General features: G+C 41.2%; 1 protein-coding gene across 1 annotated transcript; it reads left to right on the forward strand.

Moving 5' to 3' along the window:
• The first annotated feature begins 119 nt into the window (after positions 1-119).
• nxph2a (neurexophilin 2a) lies at positions 120-21,814 on the forward strand. Its single transcript, XM_064311025.1, has 3 exons — positions 120-800; positions 1,104-1,273; positions 17,360-21,814. The coding sequence occupies exons 2-3, from the start codon at positions 1,229-1,231 to the stop codon at positions 18,104-18,106; spliced, it is 792 nt and encodes a 263-aa protein (XP_064167095.1). The 5' UTR covers positions 120-800; positions 1,104-1,228; the 3' UTR covers positions 18,107-21,814.
• The last annotated feature ends 579 nt before the right edge of the window (positions 21,815-22,393 follow it).

A 22,393-nucleotide genomic window follows, 5' to 3' on the forward strand; every position in this document is an offset into this window, starting at 1 on the left:
AGTGAAAGCTGATACACCAAATAGACTGTGCAGTCAAAGAAATGGGTTACGTTCTCCCAGATAAATAAATAAATAAATAAATCGGCTCGCCATGGGTTAAAATTCGATTGACGTGTTGTTAAACAGAACTTGAAAAGCACGGTGTCCAGCATTTCATAGGCGCACTCGTTCCAGGGAAGCCACAACTAAATAACGCAAGTATTCTTCTCAAAACTCGTAGTCAGTTGCCTTTATCAACAAGCGGAGACAGTGGACAGAGGAAGGAAAATGCGCGTCTGTTCTCAGTAACACTTCTTCCTAGAGAGTGGCGGAAAAGGACGTCTTCGAAAAGCATACAGCGCAGAAAATATAATCCTCGTTTGAACTGAAAGATAGATATTTTATCATCAAAAAATTTTAGATTTATATTTTTATCTATGCAACTAGCCTACTGTATATAGTTGTGGTCACGTTGTCATTTTGCGGAGGAAAAGTAAAAGAGCAAGTAAGCAGATGCAAAGAGCTAAGAGGATTTGAAGCTGGACTAGAACCCGCGAGCTTCGAAGGAGATTAAATATGATCGTTGTTTTATTTTAGGCAGCTCAGACGCATTTAGTGATGCTTGCGTTTCTATCACGTACATGTTAAAAGTCAGGTTAATATCACAACTCTTTCGGAGGTCTCTGCGCTTGCAGAGAAACGTAGAAAGGAAAATATATGTCGGACTAATTCAAGTCTTTCAAATGTGAATGGTTTAAATATATAAGAAAATATTCTTCCACCAGTTTGAAGAGGCTGGATATCGTCGCTTGGATGAAAGGGTGAGGTTAAAATCATATAGACACGATTTGTCGGACAGTAGTGCCATCTGATAGGCTATGTACAGAAGTGAGCACCTCATTTGTAAAACTAGTCTTGGGTCTAAGCGTGCTATTATCACATTGGGAAAGTGTGTATTCTTATCCAGTAGTAAATTAATCATATAGCCTGTCTTAGTGGAAGTTCAAGATCAAGTTAAGTGGGCATACACCGCATCGAGTCATATGTTTTGTGTGGGCTTATTTTCACTCACGTGTTTTTGAGATTCAGTTTTTAAATTCTGCTGTCTTCTCTTCTCCGCACAGGTGATTACAGAAATGGTGCACATCCTAGCGCGAGCCTACAAACCCGCAAAATTGGATCTATTTATAAGCTATATTCAGCTGCAATTAGTGATTTAAGAAAGAAAGAAAGCAAGAAGGAAAGAAAAATGAAAAACCTGCTCACGACCTTGCTTCTCCTCTCTCTACACCCGGTGAGTTTCAATTCGTTTGAGTCATTAAGAGAACTGTCTATCCTTGTACGATAATTACTGACAAGCATCTAAGATTTGTAAGTCATGGCAATAATTATATTAACAGCTGTTGATCAATAAAATAAATTAAAAAAACAAACGAGGAACGTGCACGATGTAACAAATTCTACAAAGCTGCCTGATGCCAGGGAGAAATAGCTACTGTAAGGGCGTTCTATAGCCTATATGGCGTTAATTTTTCCATTGTCCCTAAAACTGCCGAATTTATGGATAACTAAATATGATTATCTAGCACCACCAACGACAGCTTCCACTGCCATCTTCGCTGTTATATGTGTGACATGTGTGGCACAGGTAGAAAACTGAAGTTCACACTCCATCGCAGTTATCTTAATCGTTCGCCAAAGGAGTTCACAACTGCAATACAGGGAAGTCTGCGCTTCAACTATGCTCCGTTTTAAGATAGCAGATAGACTACATTTTATATTACATTGTGTTGGGAGAGGGTTTTCTTGTAACATGAAGCGGTTGTTAAGAAAAAAATATCTTAAAAAAAAGCATGTATGCCTATCGTAACAAACATAAACATATTGTTGCAACCCATGCATTTCAGTCGTGACAAACATAATAACGGTAAAATAAACAGTAACAAATTGAATTTATGCTCAAATAGATGAGCTAGAGCCAACTGGGACACATACATATTTCCATGGTTTAAGCAAGCATGACGCATGCCATTAGTTTTTATAATTCTCTTTAAATGTCTGTGTTACTTACCAAAATGATCTGCAGAAAAGTATGTGTTGTGTATTTAGGAGAATCAGTGTCCCATCTGCCAGCGTCTTTTAAAAATATATTATTATAATATATATATATATTTTTTACCTCGATTGAGGAAACCAGGTAATTGTGAAGGACAATGTGGTAACGCTATCATTACACATCACGCAGATAGAAAATCAGCAGTTCGATTGTATTTCATTAATGGCGTTCCCCTTGCCTGTATGGTGCAGTCTGGTACTACTGTTCACAATTTAGATTTTACTATGTGGAATGGTGTCAGTTGTGGGGAAGATAAAATTTCTATTTTTGAAAATGTTTGGCAGAGAAACCAAAAATATAAATATTGGCAGTAACAGGCAGTAGCAATTAAAACAGAATTGAGGACAAGAATCAAGAAAAAATAATGTGATCTCAATAGCCCTCAAGTTAGCAAAATATTAATTTAATACATATTAAATCAGCAAGCATAACTTAAGCTGTTAGTCATGTAAAAATATTCTGAAATGAATCACTGCTGCTGTGGCGTAAATATAATAATATATCCAAAATCACTAATGAGTAGTCTTCTGGAATATGGAATGTCATGGAATTTTGTAATTAATACAAAACATTTGTAAAATCATTCAGCAGTCATATTACATGACTATATACTGTATATAGTATATATACACTGTAAAAACATTAAAATAAATGCCATTCTCTCTCTGTCACACACACACACACACACACACACACACTAATTATTTATCCCTTTCTTTATAATATTGAATTAAAATTTGTTCCAAATGTACATAACCTTGCAAGGTTTAAATTTTGGATTGAAAATAAACTAATGTTTGGAACAATTATGTGTTTTACAAGATTTGCATTGCTAAAAATATATTTAAATAGAGGTAAAATGGCAATGGTGTGAAGTTGGATATTAAGAAGAGCTCTAACATGAAGGTAATATGTAGAACTTGTCACTAATAAATAATCATTTTATTATTTTATTATTTTTCTTACCTGTGTGTCTGAAATAAAGTTAAATTGAATCAAAAAGTAGATGCTTTTCAGTGGTAATGTGTGCTACAGACTTGACACCATCAATATTGTGCAAATATTAAATTGTCTGTATAGGGGAAAAAAGAGAGAAAACACTGGAAATATATTTGTAAGCATATATTTGTGTCTTCTACATCTGAGGCTATTCTATTAGGCTTCCTGTACAATTTGGGTTGTGCACTGATCTATTTATAAGTGCCAGTTCCTGGATGAATTTGCCTACTCATTGGAAATACATTGTTTAGTGTGTAAATGAGCATTGAGCCAGTGTTAAATGTTTCACAACTTGTTATCCGTCATCTGGCACATTGCTCTTATGCGCTTGCACCCCTGGAGACTACCCCAACACCCCCCCCCACCCCCACCCTTCTCCGTAACCTCCAGCCCATGTGGGACACCTTCCTGCAAGGGCAGGGGGCTCTTGGTTCCAGCCGGACCCCTGTAGACAGACCCCACCCCCACCCCCCATCCATCCCATCCAAGACATATTTACAGTGTAAAATCAAGGAAGACTCACCATGCAGTACCTCTGCAATGTGGCACAACGGTCATTCTATGTTCCAGACATTCTAATACAAAACTGTGAACCTTTCTTAGCTGCCAATGGCCACTTCAGTTTTCTGTTCGGAAGACGCAGTAAATGGTAAATGGACTGCATTTATATAGCACTTTTATCCAAAGCGCTTTACAATTGATGCCTCTCGTTCACCAGAGCAGTTAGGGGTTAGGTGTCTTGCTCACGCCCAGGGCGGGGATCGAACCGGCAACCCTCCGACTGCCAGACAACCGCTTTTACCTCCTGAGCTATGTCGCCACATAGTCGCCACGCAGTTCCAGGAAATGTTCAAATCTTACCTTTCCTGAGCCTAGCGTCTCATGGTTCTCATGCCTTATATTTGCTATGCACTTTGCAGCCATTAGTCTGAAACAGCTGAAACCATATGATCTGATGCATGTTAAAATAACTGAAATTAAAAACCTGCATCCGATGCGTGCAGTTGTTGTGTTCAGCACTATTTGACTGGGCTGTTTCACTCTTCTGTGTGTTCTGTGAAATGCCGACGACTCGAGATTTGAATGTCTCTGTTGTGAAGCAGAGACATCTTTTAATGCAAGGCAGAAAGATCCCCATTGAATTGCCGTACAGTGGATAAAAAAAAAAAAACTTGTTCTCGCTTACGGAGATTAAGACATTCTCTGGATTAGTGCAACTGGAGTCATTTGCATTAATAAGGCCCATCTTGCATCTGTGCTGGAGCCGAGCCGTCGGCGCGGAAACAAGCGGCGACGTTTCCATGCAAACCGCGCACCTGAGAGCTTCGGTCCGCAGCCGACTGCAGACGCGGGCTGAAATGCTCGGGGGCCGTGGACAGAAGTGGCCCGCGAGATGGAGGTACGGTAGAGCCGACGGAGGGGGCCAGTCCAGCGGTCCGACAAACTCCCACGTCAGCCTCTGTGAAATGCCCTTTAGATACATTGTGAGCTGGAGATAGCCTCGGAAAATCAACAAAAACCCTCATCCTTAACAACACGGCATACAGCCGTATCCAAGCACTGTTTTTTTTTTGTTGTTTTTTTTTTTTTGCCCTGAACAACTAAACCAATCCCAGATAAACCTGAATAATTAATCCATTGCCAATCCCCTCAGTCAGAGGAGTTCATGCAACAATCCGTGAATACATTTGTCCGAGGGAAAATACAAAGCTTAAGTAGAAGTACATGAATCAACTTTTACACAGACGGTGCATTGGCATGCAAACTTGTAACGGGTTTAGCAAGGACAGCAGCTTGAATCCAGGGACATTCTGTAGAATAAAAAAACCGCAGAAATTCTGTCAAGGGGCCTTTTCTCCTCGCCTTCAACTGTGTCTGATTTCCTTATTTATTTATTTATTTGTTTATTTATTTACTTACTTATTTATGGTACATTTAAGGCAAAGTGTAATAAAATGTACAGGGGGAAGGATTAGGAGCGGGAGCCTTAATCTCACGCAGCTGCTAATACGGCATGGCCTGATTGATTAGTTTTTCAGGAGGCTTACGTCAAAAAAACTAATCCGTCTTTGGATTGTGGCTGCCTTGTAAGGTTTTTCGCTCCGCCACTTTATCACGGCGGAGAATTACAGTGCTGCCGGGCGGTGATAAGGCCCTCCTTGCTTTCAGAGCCGCGTCCCCCTGGACAATAGAAACACTGTTTATATTCCTGAGACCCGCTGCAGCCGGAGTCTTCACAGCTACATCCACCGGCTCACAGGACTTGCCCTGCGAGAGGTGGGCGGGGGGGGGGGGGGGGGGGACTTTGCGCAGGTTTTCAGATAAAGTTAGGGGGGCTGATGGGGGAAAAAGAAACGATTAAATGGAATAAAATGTGGTGCTTAGGCATTTAACCTGAAGATTCCCCCGGGGCTGATTAAATGTGGATTTGAAATGGTTTGCCTACAAAAAATGTATAGAAGCTGCTCTGGATTTCATTATCTGGCTTATTCCTGGTGCGGTACTGTAGATGTGCACACGTTGGGATCTCATTGTGTTGGGAGAGATCTGAACTCAAGCAATGCCGTCTGTGATATTTCCAGTGAGCAGCGCTGTAATAGGGCTGCATCTGGACAGTTTAATATTAACTCTTTAATATTTTGCTTATAAAAAGCTTTTAAATATTTATTTCTCTGAGCAACAAAACAGTAATTACAAGCATTTCTGAACAGGCCTCTTGATGTTGCATATGTAATTATCAGTTTAACAGTTTCGCTTGTGTCTGAATGTGTTGTGTCGGAAGATGTGAACACAATCGTTAGAGTGCCAGCAGTGAGAAATGTAACAGGGATTAAATTTCTTTGTGGTGAATGCAAATCTTTAGCCACTTACTCAGCCCTACAGTTACTGAGAAAGATATCACTCTTAAGGTATAAATGAATCAGATTTATGATAAATGAGAGCTTCATTGTAATTAGATGTAATATCACCAAATACTTAATATTTACCTTGCACATGATTTACTAGTTTAATTAATAACTATCAGTCTGGTGCAGATGTAAATGTAAATTTCAGGAAACCTTATAGAAGGACTGAAAAATTGACAAAAAGGCCTTTGTGATTTCACATTTAACATTTCTCAATTAGCAAGAGCAGTACTGTGATGAAGCATGCATGCATGTGCCTCCCTATTTATCTTCACAATGCTTTTAATTAGGTTTGGATACACGTGAATTATCCCCTTCTCATAGCTACACATTTAAAAAAAAAAAAGTGAATATGAACGCAAGCTGAACGTAGGCATGACGTGCATTTTTGCACCACTGGGAAAGTGACTTTGTCGCTGTTTTGCCTTTGATGATATGGACAGTGTTGACATTGCCACCAGTGACTGAGTCCCTTTACAGGATTAAAGCCCTCCTGGGTGTCACATATCCCTGATGACTGACTTCATAATGTTTAAAAATTACACTTGCTGGCAACAAACATAATTTACATGAAAAAAGAACTTGTTTCTACAAACACAGTTGTGCGTAGCTGGGGGAGTTTGCTTTTCAAATAAATGTGGCCATATCTTCAGTTTCAATATGGCCTCCCCCATTTTGGCCATAGACTTGGATTTTAAGCTTTTGTCTTTGCTTTGATTATAGCGAGCATTCAACATAAATCCTGTAAACATAAGCATATACATACAGCTCAAATAAAAAATTTTCTAGTGTATCCCAGTTTAAGGTCCTCCTTCAGAGAACAAAATCTTAAAGTGGTTTGTAGTGTCCAACTTCCAGGGTTATTAGAAAACATTTGACCTCCTTTCTAGTCCACTTCTGGCTGTATACTGACTCCTAAGTGACCGTTTCTGGTTGCATGGTAGGTCTGCTACGCGTTTGGAGCAACGCCCGACCCGTGCAATGAGAGATTGCATTAGCCTGCCGAGCTAAAGGCCAACAGCAAAGGGGACTTATCGTTCAGTTAATGCTTCACAAGGAGTGACATCACAGTCCGTATCGGACATTATGCCAACTCTGAACTTCCCCGAACAGCCTCCTATAGCCCGTCTGCAAACTGCTCTGTTGTGATAAATAAATAACAAATCACAGCGAAGACTACACTGCAGTTCTGATGATGACTCGGCCTACAATCGCTCTTGGCGATGTCCCCACTTTGCGCAAGCCACCTATTCTCCACCTTATTTACAGAACACATGCCATCTCAGTTGGGCACAGGTATGGCACGTTAACTGTTTATGACACCATAAAGCCAAAGGTGTGTTCACTCCCTCACACAGCTCCCAAAGGGTGTAATCTTCCCAAAGCTATATTTTCTCACCACCACTATATTTATAGCCATATTTGCAGGTAGCGCACTTTGCCAATTTCTTGCCGTTTTCAAGTGAGCAAATCCCAATTTAATGCATTTTATTCCAGATTCACTGTCAAAAGTTCACCCGTCATAATTTCTGATCATTATGACGCAAGGAAGATGTGACAAAAAAAATACACTGGAGATGAAACATGGGAGTCCTTCTCATTCTCCTGTGTGCTAAACGTAGGACCTGGTGCAATATAGTTAGTTTTTTTAATTTTACAAATAGATAGAAGACAGAGTCTCGCATTGTCAAGGATGGCACAACACAGTTGAAAACCGTTGAGGTCCTTGATGGTAAGCCATAGCGTTGAAGGCAAGATGCGAACACAATACAGGTTACACAACAATATGGCTTTACAACAATATAAACAGAGTCAAAATTGCATTATAAAAATGCCTGCAAAAAAAAAAAAATCATATTAAATGTGAAGTAAAGTAAAAGTTCCTTCATTGGGTGTTCACAATGAAACATCTGGAAGGACTATCAAGCTAGATTATATTGTGTGACAGGCATCGCCAGGCCCCTGGTAACTACATATATCTTTAAATCTTTGGCCATCTTTAAAATCTTATAACTTGGTTGTAGTATGACAATGCTGCATAACGTCCCTTTGACCCTCCCTCTGACAAAATAAAAGTTTGTCTCAAATTTTATGTCTGCATTGCCCAGATGTTTAATTTAGACCACCTCCATTAATACTGTAACAAAGCACTCCTGCCTGCACTAGAAACACAGGAAGTGTATCTGTAAATTGCATTATTGTTTTAACCAGATCTACAATGCGCTTGCATGGACAACTGCATTAGACCATATGCAGCTTATTTAATTATATAGGCTACTTAAATGTACATCTACACCGAATGCTCATAATTTACTGATTTTTCATTTTGGTTAAATATATTTCATCCCTAATTTGTTTTTATTGCTTTTTGTTATCGCATTTTTAAGCATTTGTAGTTATCAGTAAATTTCGATAGTCTAACAGATTATTGATGCATTACATGGATTGTTGTTATTATTACTCTCATTCCAAAGAGCAAGCTGGCCATCTGATCTCACAAGATTACATTTCGTCAGTAGGAACCTTGCACTGCAATCTGAGTTTGAATCCAGTTCAACCCTGTTCTCTGTTTTATTCATGGGTATTTTCCACAACATCCAATACGTGGTATGTTTCTTCTTTTACAAATCAATCAAGGCACATTTGTTCCTGTTGAATAATTGAGGTGTTTAATTAGGACTGCTTCGACGGGATGGCGAACGCCGTTTTCACGTTAGCAGCGGGAACAAATGGACTATTTGACACCACTGCCCCACCGCTGCATTCCTCCTAAAATCGCCATGCGTCATCAGGTCAGGAGTACGGTGGCGGAGAAATCATGGCGTTTAGCGCACTAATCTGAAGACCAGATTGTAAAAAGAGGGGGGGGGGAGGACCCTTCCTTATAAAAAAAAGTAACAGGCAATAGATCCTACAACAGAGTTAATTTATATTTTCTGAGCGCTGGCTTTATGGCGAAGCGTACGGCACTTCAATCAGTGGAAAGGAATATACGGTCAATAAAACCGCACCGGAAGGCTGAGAGATGGGGCTGAGAGATGGGGCTGAGAGGTGGGGCTGAGAGGTGGGGCTGAGAGATGGGGCTGAGAGATGGGGCTGAGAGATGGGCTGAGGTGGGGCTGAGAGATGGGGCTGAGGATGGGGCTGGAGATGGCCTGAGAGTGGGCTGAGGATGGGGCTGAGAGATGGGCTGAGAGATGGGGCTGAGAGTGGGGCTGAGAGATGGGGCTGAGAGATGGGGCTGAGAGTGGGGCTGAGAGATGGGGCTGAGAGATGGGGCTGAGGAGAGGGGGCTGAGAGGTGGGGCTGAGAGATGGGGCTGAGAGATGGGGCTGAGAGGTGGGCTGAGAGGTGGGGCTGAGAGATGGGGCTGAGAGGTGGGGCTGAGAGATGGGGCTGAGAGGTGGGGCTGAGAGGTGGGGCTGGAGAGATGGGGCTGAGAGATGGGGCTGGGGAGATGGGCCTGAAGAGGTGGGGGCTGAGAGATGGGGCTGAGAGATGGGGCTGAGAGATGGGCCTGAGAGATGGGGCTGAGAGATGGGGCTGAGAGATGGGGCTGAGAGGTGGGGCTGAGAGATGGGGCTGAGAGGTGGGGCTGAGAGATGGGGCTGAGAGGTGGGGCTGAGAGATGGGGCTGAGAGGTGGGGCTGAGAGATGGGGCTGAGCGATGGGGCTGAGAGGTGGGGCTGAGAGATGGGGCTGAGAGATGGGGCTGGGAGATGGGCCTGAGAGGTGGGGCTGAGAGATGGGGCTGAGAGATGGGGCTGAGAGATGGGGCTGAGAGGTGGGGCTGAGAGATGGGGCTGAGAGATGGGGCTGAGAGATGGGGCTGAGAGGTGGGGCTGAGAGGTGGGGCTGAGAGATGGGGCTGGAACACCTTTCAGATCCGCGGGAGCCCGGAATGGTGACGGCCCCGGCGAGGTCAGGGGCTGGAGGAGGCGACGTGTGGCTCGCGGTTCATTCGTATCAGCCGCCGGGACGCGGGCGCCGCTCCCTTCTGATTGGTTCTTGGGCGGCTGCGGGGGGCTCGCTGGGCTGTGGTTACAGATGGGCTGCGGAGACCGGGCGACGGAGCGCTCCGTTGGCTGGGAGGGCGGGGAGTTCTGGGGCGGGGGCGGGGGGAAGGGGGGAGGGGCGGGGCGGAGCCAGTTGCTATCCTCCACGTCAGATGGACAGCAGCACAGGGCCTGCTGTTCAAGAGCTTACATACTGTAACAACCAAAGGAGGATGACGGAGGGTGATTGTGTTGGGAGCATCTGATGGTATGTGTTCTAATTGCTGATTTAAGTTTAAAAAATGAGGTGAGGTACCTTAAAGATACTGCAACTCAGCCTTGACACATCAACCATAATCCACACTGAACATTTGTAGACCCAGTATGTGATGTAGGTTTTCTCCATCACCATTAGTTACCTTTAGAACATGCCTTTTTGTGGCTTGTTGTAATTTAAAATTGTATTCGGACATGTTCCCAGCCAACAACTGCAAAAGCAGTGATGACTTATCAATGAAACTGACATCTGACCAGAGTTTACACCACCTAATAGGGGCAATATTTTAGCCAATAATTTGCATCTTGCTGTAGGAAAGGGCAATTACTGCACATGTTAGTGCATTAGACAGCAATCTACCCCATTAATTAAAATCCGTATTGTGGCAGAAAGAGCTTGGCATCTGGAGAGTGAGCATTATAAATCTCCTGATTATTCTCCCTCTCTTCAGTTCTCCTCCTTGAAAATGAAGGCTCATTTTTAGCTTGTCATATTCTTTCTAACAAATTTCTGTCAGCTAGTCTCTGTCTTTGTATATTTCTTGTGAAGTACCTGTCTCCAGTATTTGAGGGGAAAAAAATGGAAGTAGTGCTTTCTCTCTTTCATCTGTCTCTTTTCTTCCATAAGGAAGGGTCTCAAGCTCTCCAAAAATCAGCCTCTCGCGAGCTGCTCAAAGAAGAGAAACATTAGCTTGGTCACGTTGGACAGATCTGCTTGCGCTGAGCTTTGCGTGAATAAATCAGGGGATATGCTCTTCCCACGTGACCAATCAGATGAACCGTTTACATGCTAATTTTTACATGAAAAAAAAAAACACATGGAATTGCCATCGCCCATAAGCAGGTTATTATTGGGAGGACTCATCCTGTTTCCCTGAACAAAGAATTATTCGCTTGAACAATGAGGTGAAAATGAATGTAGTGACAATGGTGTGCATGTAAAATTGTGCAGATTGTTTGCTTTAATCTGAGGGCATTTGCATCCACATTGGGTGATCCTTGTAGGAATTACAGCTTTTTTTTAGATGTAGTTCCCCCCATTTTAGGGGACCAAAAGTAACTGGACAATTGACTGATCAGCGGTTTCTTGGCCAGCTGTGTGTTATTGCATCCTTAGTTCATGCACGAGACAAAAGGTCTAGACTTGATCCTAGGTGTGACATGTGCAACTGCATTTGCTGTTGTCTCTCAGCATGAGGATCAAAGAAGTGTCAATGACAGTACAGCAGGTCATACTGAGGCTGAACATCATGAAAAAGAAAAATCAATCTGAGACATTTTCAAAACATTGGGTGTGTCAAAATCAACTGTTTCATGTATTGTTAAGAAGCAGGAACATTCTGGTGAGCTCAGCAATAGCAAACACTCTGGTAGACCGCAGAGAACGACTGTAGTGCATCACTTTCGATTGTGAATGCTTACAATACTAAAGAAAAACCCCTGTTCAACTGTTGAACAGATCAAGAACACTCTCCAGGATGTAGGCGTCGATGTGTCAAAGACTACCATGAAGAGAAGACTACACTAGCATAACCTCACCACAAGATGCAATGCACAATAAGCCTCAAGAACAGAATGACCTGGTTCGAGTTTGTTAAAAAAGAATTGTACTTCTGGAACAAATTAATTTGGACAGATGAGACTAGTGTTAACCTGTACCAAAGTGATGGAAAGAGTGGAGAAAGGAACTGCTCATGATCCAAAAGCACCCACCCTCATCTGTGAAATATGGTGGAGGTAATGTTATGGCTTGGGCATAACATTGGGCTGCTACTCGACCTGGTTCACTTCTCTTTATTGACGATGTGGGGGGGGGGGGGGGGTGTTACGTATGAAAATGGCTGTAATTCCTATACTGATCACACAATATAAAGGTATATCCCCCTAAATTAGAGCTGGCAGTCTGCTCTTCATCTTCATATTCATTGTTTCATTTCAAATCCAATGTGCTTCAGTACAGAGCAAAAACAACAAAAATTGTGTCACTGTCGAAATACTTACAGACCACCCTGCAGAGATTACATTTGCTTATATTCAACATTTTTGGAAACCAAGTAAGAATACATGAAAACATTATAGAAGTTATTGTATTTTATTGCACAATACCAATCATAGTGTTCAACGAGAATTCCATTTAGTTGGCTATTTAATTAAGAAGGAAGTGATCTCATCAGGAGAGTTACTAACAGGGTTGGATTATAAAGGAGTGGAAGTGAGGAAGGAAATTGCCTTCCGTAAGGTAATGTGTAGTATGCCACCTTGTTTATCAATCGGCATGATAAGGCAAGATTTGCTGATTATTCTAAATCTATCTTGAGAGATCATCACTTCTTTCTATCTTCAGAGATTCATTCACACATGATGTAATGTAATGTGTCAAAGCGTAGTACCTCAGCAAGTTTTAGACACATCATTTTTTTTTCAATCAATAACTGTAAAATGCTCCATATTTTTAATACGAGACTGCCTGCCGGCTACCCCAGAAATCCAATATTTCCGCAATATTCGCAGAGAAAATCTAAAGACGTTTTAACTCATCACACAGCCATAAACACTTTATCAAAAATCAATGGCCGGTGAGAAAGGATGCAAATCCACAAAGCTGACCTAAACCGTGGCTCGTTTTTTCATGATTGTTCCAACTACATGTATTACTTACTTACCTATATTAACCAAAAGGCTTCCCGCAATAACCCACAAATGAATGAAAATATTTCTAAAAACCGGATTATTACGACAATTTACATAATTGCTTTTGTTTTTGTTGGTTTTTTCAAGAAACGGGTGGAAACCACTACAATTAAAATAGTCATTAAAAATAGTTATTTATGAGGCAGCTTTCTAAAGTTAAAATTTTTTTCAAAAAATGTAAAACAAATGAAATGGTGAGAAAAGGTCTGATGTATATGACTGTCTTGCGTACAGTACTGAAATCAGGACGTCTCTTGGTGCTACGAAGTCAGTTAATAAGCTTTATCAGACAAACTCAGGAGCAGGTGCGTCCTCGAGCTTTTCTCCAGTGGTGTCGTATCTCCCTCAGTCTCTCTCACTGAGGGACATTTCAGGCACACTGCTGGGATGCCTTTAGCCACATCTTACTCTCCTAAAACATTTTCCAGCTTGGAGTAGTAATGAACTGCTTCTGCCAGAGCCGAACTGAAGAACAGCTAATCGCTTTCCCCCAACTTCTGTGCATTTATTTACCTCAGTAAGACCTGCTAAAATAATTGGGCACCTATGGATGAAAACTGAAAATATTGAAATGCACGAGGCGGCAGGTAATCATCAATCAAAACCTCAGTCTTTGAACATGAGTAGTGACATCTAATTTCTCGGCTAACGGATCACTCAGTTAATATTAATTGAGACAACATCTGTTTTAAATATGCAGTAGTTTTTTAGACAAATTGTGGTGGGTAATAGTGGTTAAACATGGTATTGCATACGGAAGGACTGTGTGGCGTTAGCCTGGCGTTGGACGTGCTGTCTGTGGCGTATCCGTTGGTCACCAGTGGCTCCGTTTGCTGGTTTTCCTCCGCGATTGTCTCCCCTGAACAGCGGCCGAGCATCTCCGTCTCTGAATGATGGCTTTCGAGCGCAGGTGTCCTCCAGCCAGGTACGGTAGCCATCTATTTCCCAGGGACGCCGTGGGTCCCGCGATGCAGATACTTCTACCCCCCCCCCCCATGCCCCGTGCCCTTCCCTGTGGGGCTGGCTCTTTGTGGGATTGATTAACACTGAAACTCTGCCAGAACTGAGGAGAGTTCCAGCAGGGTGAAACGGCTCGTCATGCTGGATTCAGGAGACAGACACGGCAGGCCTGCCAGATTACGCGAGCGTGGCCCGGTGCGGGTGGTGGACTGGAGGTGCGCGACACGGGTGCTTCGCCTCTGATACGGCGTCCTCGGACCTTCAGTAAAGGTCCTTCGCTCCGAAATTGCTGCAGTAATTGTCCAGCTGTTTAAGTGGAACATACGCATAAATATAAACCAATTACATTACCTCAGATATGAGTGTGTGGTAACCGAATAAATAGAAGTAATGCATTAACAGCAGTGAGGACACAACTAAACTTGGGGCGATTAGCACCGCTTTGCTGCTGCCATTTTAATGTGAACTCTGAAGAAGAAAGGAATGGACTTAATGAAGCAACAGACAGAGAAAATTAATGCAGATAATAAATTGTATTGTCAAACGGGAGCCAATTAGCGTTGTAAAAAGAAAACCAGTCCAGTGAATCGCTGTGACCACCCAGTTATCAACACTGATACACGCGCTAATTGTTGTTTGTTCCATTTATATTTAGAAAGGTGTAATAAAATCTGCTTTAAGCCCAAGTCCAACAGAAATGTCCACCAGAATGCAAAACAATAATTACTCTTTCTATAATAAACACCAGAAGGAGCAGATAACACTACTCTGTGGGTCCTTATAAAAAATAAAATAAAGTTGAAATCATTAAGAAACAAAAGTCCTGCAGATATTTCCACATGTTATGCAGCCTATACAAGGCCGATATGGCCTGAGGGCAAGCAGAAAGAATGTATGGAGAGAGAATTTATCTGCCATCCAACGCGAAGTTGCCCCAGGGCGGGCGAACCAATCATGATGCAGCATCAACCACCGCCAGTGACTCACTCCCTGCAGATGCATTTTAAGAGCATGTTCACAGGTGAACCACCAGCCAGATGCCTCTGAGTTTTTAATCACTTTCCAGAGGCTAGCCCTGGTCACTGCAGCAATTACCTTTATGTCAAACCATAAAAGATATGTCTGTCTGAGGAACAAGTAGGCAGCCAATTCCATAACGTTCACCGCAGACCAGGACTGAAGCTGATTCTTCTCACTGGCTACAGTTCTGGCAGCATTATCTACCATACTGAACCCTTTCCTGGAGACTGGGGTCAGATGTTTGGCATATTATGCGGTTAAACTATTAGGATCTCATTCATTTCAAACAGAACTTAAGAGCTGGTCAAACTGTGGCTCATGTAGCTTTCTCCAGACATCCACCATTTTGTGGCTTTAGAAATGTACATCACACCCAATGAGCAACAAATCCCAATATTTTATTTGTTCAATACTTGAAAAATGAATAAACGGTACATTCTTATAGTTATATACATGTTTTTATAGTTATCACAACGGCCACTGTCTCCTGCTCCTTGTGAAATAGCATGTATGTAACGTCATATGACATTGGCTATTATAATAGTCAGCATTAAGTAACGTTAAAATCTCAAATGCTGATAATTTAGCCAATGTGCATCATTATTGGCTAAATTATTATCATTTGAAATGAATATTGAATGTTTAGTCCTTTATACTTGCAATACAATCTAATCCTCACACACACACACACACACACTACCACACCACACAAAAACATAGTACTTGGCAGGGAGCATGAGAGTAACAGAAAAAGAGAGTGGGAACAAGGAAAAGAGAGAGAGAGAAATTGTGTCAGAGCTAGCTTTAAAATTCACCCCTTTTCCTTTACAGCAGGCATTAAAGACTTTGATTCGCACCCTCCCTCCTCTGCATGGCAGTACAATTTTCTCAGTTGCTCATCACGCTTAAACTGTTCTCTCATTTACATTTTAATCATCTTTCTGCAACTTCTCTCCTTACCTGGGCTTCTGCACTGGCACACAGGGCAAGGTATTCAGCCTTTCTCTCTGTGGTGATGATGGGGTGTAAATATGTAAAAGGCAAGTGAACAAAGGTATCTAATTTCACTGCTGCCATACATCACTTGCTTGATACATCCAATTGCATGAGTGTCTGATTTACAACCACTACAATAAAACTGTTTTTGGTGCTCGGTTGTAAAAGATGTACTTTCCTCAAGGACTGTCAAGAATCTGAATTCTGAAATAATATGCATGGTATAATTTTTAGGAATTACTTCTCACTAGCAGACACAGACAGACAGACAAACAGACAGATAGACACACACACACACACACACACGAGAGAGGTACATAGACTAAGACAGAGTGGTAAGATAGAGTGTCCCTCCAAACGTGTTTAGGTGAGGCTAATTGTCTTAATTAAGCACTGAGGGAAGTGATATATGCACCAAGGTAGAAATCCGTGGGAGACTCATTGATTTCACATTAAACGTGGAGAACTTTCAACTTGCCAGGTCTTTTGTCCCATTTCCATCATTCATTTAGCACAGCGGTGCCTGATGTGAATGTACAACACGTTGTACGGCATATCAGCGCAATGCACCCGTGGTCTCAGCCGTGACAGTGTTTACATCAAGCACGGCTTTGCGGTTACTGGTTTTTTTTGGAACCAAATTTAAAGATTCCGTGCACAAGTTTACAAGCAAAGAAAGGGATTGCTGATGGAGGGATCTGTCTGGTTAGCCGTCTACGCGTACGCTTTAATTACGCTTATAGCAAGAAATTATAATTAGAAGGAACAAGATGGCAAAGCCCTTCTCTGAGATTTCCAGCAGTGTTCCTCAAAGCCCTCGCATCTGCTGCTGCAAATTATCCCTTCAACCATGCCTTAGGAAGGCGTCCACCTCTAATTACCAATAATATACCAACTAAGCTTATTTCCATGAATTATTAAGACTTTATCTGAGGAGGTCCAGGAGAAAAGGGGCTAGGAGACAAACAGATTCCCTGCGTAAAATGGCTCTGTCAAGGTCTCTTACAACTGCTCTCTAATGAGTCCTGCTCACTTAGTTGCTGTGCAGTTCAGAAATCAGAAAGTTGCAAAAAATCTGGTATAATTATATATCATATGATTTCACACTGTGTTATAGCTGTGTTCAAAGAACAAATTAATAAAAGTAGCAAAATTACACAATAAATAGCCTTGAAAGAGACTCAGTTTGAACGTTTTCAGCATGGTTAAGGCCTGTATGAAGTATTATACATAAGAGGAACAAGTGTCAAATTTAAAAAAATGTCTTTCCCACCTGGAACATAATGTTCAATTAGCCTTGGGCTATATCTTAAAGGTTCACTGGAGAATATTGTGTACTTCATGATAACTAAATGTGAAGCAAAAACCATTTGCTGTGACACCATTTTGAATAATGCGCCATTTTGTCTTTTCTTTTGAAGGTCACAGAAAGCAAAGTACAGATTCCCACGACCGAGCTGATAGAATGGGGAGGAAGCGATAATGAAGAGAGTCTGTCGGCAGACGTGGCCAGCCCCAGGATTGTAAACCCTCTGCGTCTGTTTGCCCAGGGATCCCCTGGGCTCGGACAGAACATCAGGGAAATGACACACTTAGGAAGCACAGAGGACCTCTGGGACTGGTTATCTAATAAGACAGATGTTCAGGAGACGCGTGCGAGAACTAAACGCAGGCCCATAGTGAAGACTGGGAAATTCAAAAAAATGTTCGGGTGGGGCGATTTCCACTCCAACATCAAGACGGTGAAGCTGAACCTTCTCATCACGGGCAAGATCGTGGACCACGGGAACGGCACCTTCAGCGTTTACTTCCGGCACAACTCCACCGGCAAGGGGAACGTCTCTGTGAGCTTGGTGCCGCCATCAAAGGTTGTAGAGTTTGAGACTGCTCAACAGTCCACGCTGGAGACCAAAGATGCCAAAACGTTCAACTGCCGCATCGAGTACGAGATGTCAGACCGGGCCAAGAAGACCACTCTGTGCAGCTTTGATCCGCCCAGGGTGTGCTACCAGGAACAAACTCAGAGTCATGTTTCCTGGCTGTGTTCCAAACCGTTCAAAGTCATATGCATCTATATCGCATTCCACAGCGTAGACTACAAACTGGTGCAGAAGGTCTGCCCTGACTACAATTACCATAGCGACACACCCTACTTCTCTACTGCATGACCCAATCTGCATGTTTCTGGGTCTCTCTGCAGCTGTAGACACCAATGAGACATTAGTTGACTCCCCCTATGACCTTCATCAACACAATGTGTGCTCTTGACAGCTTCCTGTGAGCTTTTACATTTACTTTTTTCCCCAGATGTTGAATATCACAATAGGCCATGGGCATATCATTGATTAATTCTTGCATTTTTTCCCACTAGACTAATAAAACGATGTTGACATTATGTAAGTGTAAGTCTGTAAGTTTGTGCCATGCTTAATTTGATGGGAAATGTAAATTTACATTTGATAAATATACAAATGCATACTTAAAAGAATAAATCCCAGCAAGCTCTGCCTGAAGGTGTATTCACATGTGCACCTATACTAAGAAGAGAAGGCCAATTTCTATTGCTTCTTCAAAGTCTATCATGTGAATATTAAACCAGAGTTCACAATTACAGGAGATCTGTTCAACAGCTCCCCAGAAGGGATGCTCGTTGTAAGATACAAGGGAGCAGCAATGTCATGAAAGCGGTAATCCCTTAATTATTTTTATTGGTACGGTACACATTTGAGTCATGGTGGTCAAATTTAGCTAAACTGTTCTCCAGGTTACAAAAACAATTCAATGCACAAATAACAAAAGTGCATACAAGATGACCTACAGTCACAACATTTGGATCATTAAAAAATTGCTTATATATCTATACAACAGATTTTTCACAAGATTTTATTTTGTTTGGTTATTGTGACCATTTTGCTCAATCTGTGACTAGTCTGTTGCAAAACACTTAAGTCCAATGTTGATAAGCCCAATATGTTTGAGGAACAGATACTGTGTTTATGTGGAATTCAAAATGGCAGTGAATGCAGGAGAATTAAATTTGCTAGAAGTCAAAAGTGCAATAAATGCAGGAATGTTTCTTGGGATATGAGAAATGTATACAGTGTGATGTCTTTGCAGTTAATATTGAGATATTTTTACAAATACATTTAAAAATCACCACAAATTCCAGCATGCAACTAACTGACACCACCTCCAATGTGATGATACTTCCTTGTGGTCTGTACATTTTGTAGTGTGAAATCTCAATTGTATTAGTAATTGTTCTGGATTTGAGTGGCTTGCAGCAGGCATATGACATAAAAAAGAGAAATTAAAGAGGAGTCAGTGAAAGCCTCATGTATGTCAAATAGGTTCAGTAGAAAATGATATATGTTTAAGTGCTAAACATTTCCAAAATTTAGTAAAATTCAGTGGCTTGTTGTAGCTTGTTTTTACTACATGGCCATGAAAAAATTTGGATTCATTCTAAAGTACTTATGTACACGTTGTGCCAATATGCCCAATGATCATTTTTTAAAACAGATTTTACCGCTTTCCTTCCATTCTGGAAATGCCCAATAGCATATGTAACTGTGCTCAGTGCTGTAGCCTCCGCTATTGACTTGTGAGAGCATAGATAAGCCTGTTGTCCTATGAAGCGTTTGATTCTGAGCACCACTTCCCATCATATCACAGTTCACGTGTCAGGGTCGCACAGACATGAGTTAGAGGAAGACTCTTCACTTGCGGACTTGCAGTCACCAGCTCAATTGCGGGTGGGGGGGGTTGCTGGTTCATGATTGGGTGATGTCATCCATTGCCCCAGTTGGGGGCCATGGATGGACTAGGACAGTGAACCACCCAGCAGCCTCCATGTATCATTTTTGGTCCTTTGTTCAATTATGGGCAAGTGCAGTAAATCGATTGGCTGTGGTTACCCTGCCTATTGGACCATGTGGACATTTTTAACGTAACTTTTCTTTTAAATAAAGAGGAGTGTTCAAACCACAGGTTTATGGGTCATTGAAATATCTGGCAATAATATATATATAAATATGTATAAATAAAAACATGATATGGTACAAGTCACTGCATATCAGTGCCATATGCAAAAATGTAAAAGAAACCAAAAAACAAACATCTTATAATTATACTGTTCAGTAAACTAAAGTTGGCAGCCATTTCTTTAAAGTCACTGTAGAAAAATAATTGTGATAAAAAAGAGTCAATGCACATATTAGATGCTTGGCTCCCTGAAAACCAGTTAAACGATCTCATATCAATAAAGCAGTTTGCCTGGAGGCACCATGCTATAACTCCCATACGGTGCTTTGCTCAGTCGAGCAATGCTGCATGAGGAAATTACTAAATGCATTCTGCAGACTACATTCAGGTCATGAGGAGGCTCGATGCCCATTTCACCATGTTGATTAGGTCAGGTTTGTGCGCTGCTTGAATGGGTCTTGAAAAGAGGCTCAGTGAAAATGATGCTTATTGAGAATCCTTCAATTATGACAAGAGACGTTCAGTTTGTCTTTGTTCCAACAGCTGTGCTTTCTAGTATTGCCCTTGAGTAGCAGTGTATTTTCCTTTCCTTTAAATCCTTGACATGCTGTTTCTGGTGGTTTGGCAAGTATGAACACACCAATTTACTGGTATGGCCTCAGGGGGTCAGACAACAGGAGCTTGAAATCTTAATCTGCAATGAAGTAACATCAGAATAGTCTGGTCTGGCAGGCACATGAATACTAAATTAGTATCATTTTGTGGACCATGCTGGGGGTCTGAAGTAACGCATTAGCTTAGCAGCACATGGGCTCCAGCTTTCCTCAGCCTCAGAAAAGTAAAAGGTCAATTATATGTGTGCACATGTCATAAGGAGATTAAAGACATCAAAGTGTGTATTGTAACAGGCTCGGCATCCACACTAACCGTGTGTATCATGTAAATATACTCAGTTCAGTGTTTAGGCCTTTGCTCAGCTGACATCTGAGCGTATATGTGTATTTCATAGTACAGTGAGAATAAACTGTTTTGTCATCCATCTGTTTTTCAAAGGGATCTCAAAGTGGAAAAGGTGAAGTCACACAGATTCACAATAGCGGCGCATATAATGAAATGAGTAAGTTCTTAACAAAACTTTGAAATTTCTTTTTTAAATTAAGTAGAACAAAATGTAGAATGAACTGCCATGGTCCCATGTGAAAATGCAGAAGCAAACCATTAAGATTTTCTCATTCATCTAAATAACTTTACTGTGGGCCGAAAATGACAAACATATTGCATTAAAGTCAACAATCAAACCATTTTTCATCCCTATCATGCATTTTTTGAGCCTGTAAATGTTGTTCTTCAAGGCAGTAAATGGATAAAATTGCAGCTTTTTCATCTGTTTTCCACCGCTCATTTACTTTTGTTGCTGTGTACAAGACAATGTGTGCTTTGTGTAAATCTGTTTACTTTTGTGACTTAAGAGTAGCTGATTCCAACCATAATTTGAGAAAACTTTTGGTCATTGAAAATTGCTTGAAAGAAATGTACATTTTTAAAGGACATTAAGAGCAATTGTCAAGTGCGTGTTATTTTTTACCTGTGTTTAATCAACATTTTCCCTAAACATTTACTAACAAATAAAGGCTAACATATTCTTTCATCACATACATAAATGAAAATTATTTTTGGTGATTTCTGATCTTGCCAAAATATATTTCTGAAAAAAAAAAGAACTTCTGAATTTCCTTGTGATAAACATTAGACGTATGTTAATTCAACAGGCATATTTTTATTTTTGTTATTTCTATTTTTTTTATCTGTGAACAGTAATTGAAAAATTCTAATTGGGCTACTTCAGAAAAAACATTCTGAATAGCCTTCTGTAAAATACAATGGTGAACTTACATGCTGTGTTGTATTCAATATTTCAACAATGATGTTTATTTTCAAAAAGTTTATTTTGTTAAAACTACAGTTTATTTGTAAACCAAGCTAGCAAAGTTATTGCATCATTAAACTATTCACCTTGATACACAAATTTTATTTTCTTCACTTTTAAAGAGGTGACCTTCTGAAATATTGTTGTGGAAACCACCACTGAACTGCTGGCTGGTACACCGACAAGAAACTGAAACTAAATACAGCCAGGACCAAGGATGTATTGCAAACTTTACAAATAGATGCATGCACAGAATACAGTACAGAACATTTGAAAATACCACTACAGAATTCAAACAGCAAATAAGTATACACCCACCTTAATGAGACTGTGCTGTATATTTTTAAAACCAAAACCGTTGGCATGGAAATGTCCAGCACGAATCATGATTATGGGCTGCTAAACTACCTCTGAAAGTAGAAGTCAAATTAAAACAGAAAACAGGTATGTTCACAAACCGGCAGGTTAAGGGCCAAACCAAGGTAATGGACCATGACAATGAAGTGATGATGAGGAACAGGTAATGCTTCAATTGTTCAATTTC

Source organism: Anguilla rostrata, chromosome 15 (genome assembly GCF_018555375.3).
Source record: "Anguilla rostrata isolate EN2019 chromosome 15, ASM1855537v3, whole genome shotgun sequence".
NCBI lineage: Eukaryota > Metazoa > Chordata > Actinopteri > Anguilliformes > Anguillidae > Anguilla > Anguilla rostrata.

Bases quoted from the DNA above. Each gene is read 5' to 3' on its own strand.
- nxph2a (XM_064311025.1), top strand. From the start codon at position 1,229: ATGAAAAACCTGCTCACGACCTTGCTTCTCCTCTCTCTACACCCG. The intron at 1,274-17,359 runs GTGAGTTTCAAT...TTTCTTTTGAAG, and splicing joins TTCTCCTCTCTCTACACCCG to GTCACAGAAAGCAAAGTACA.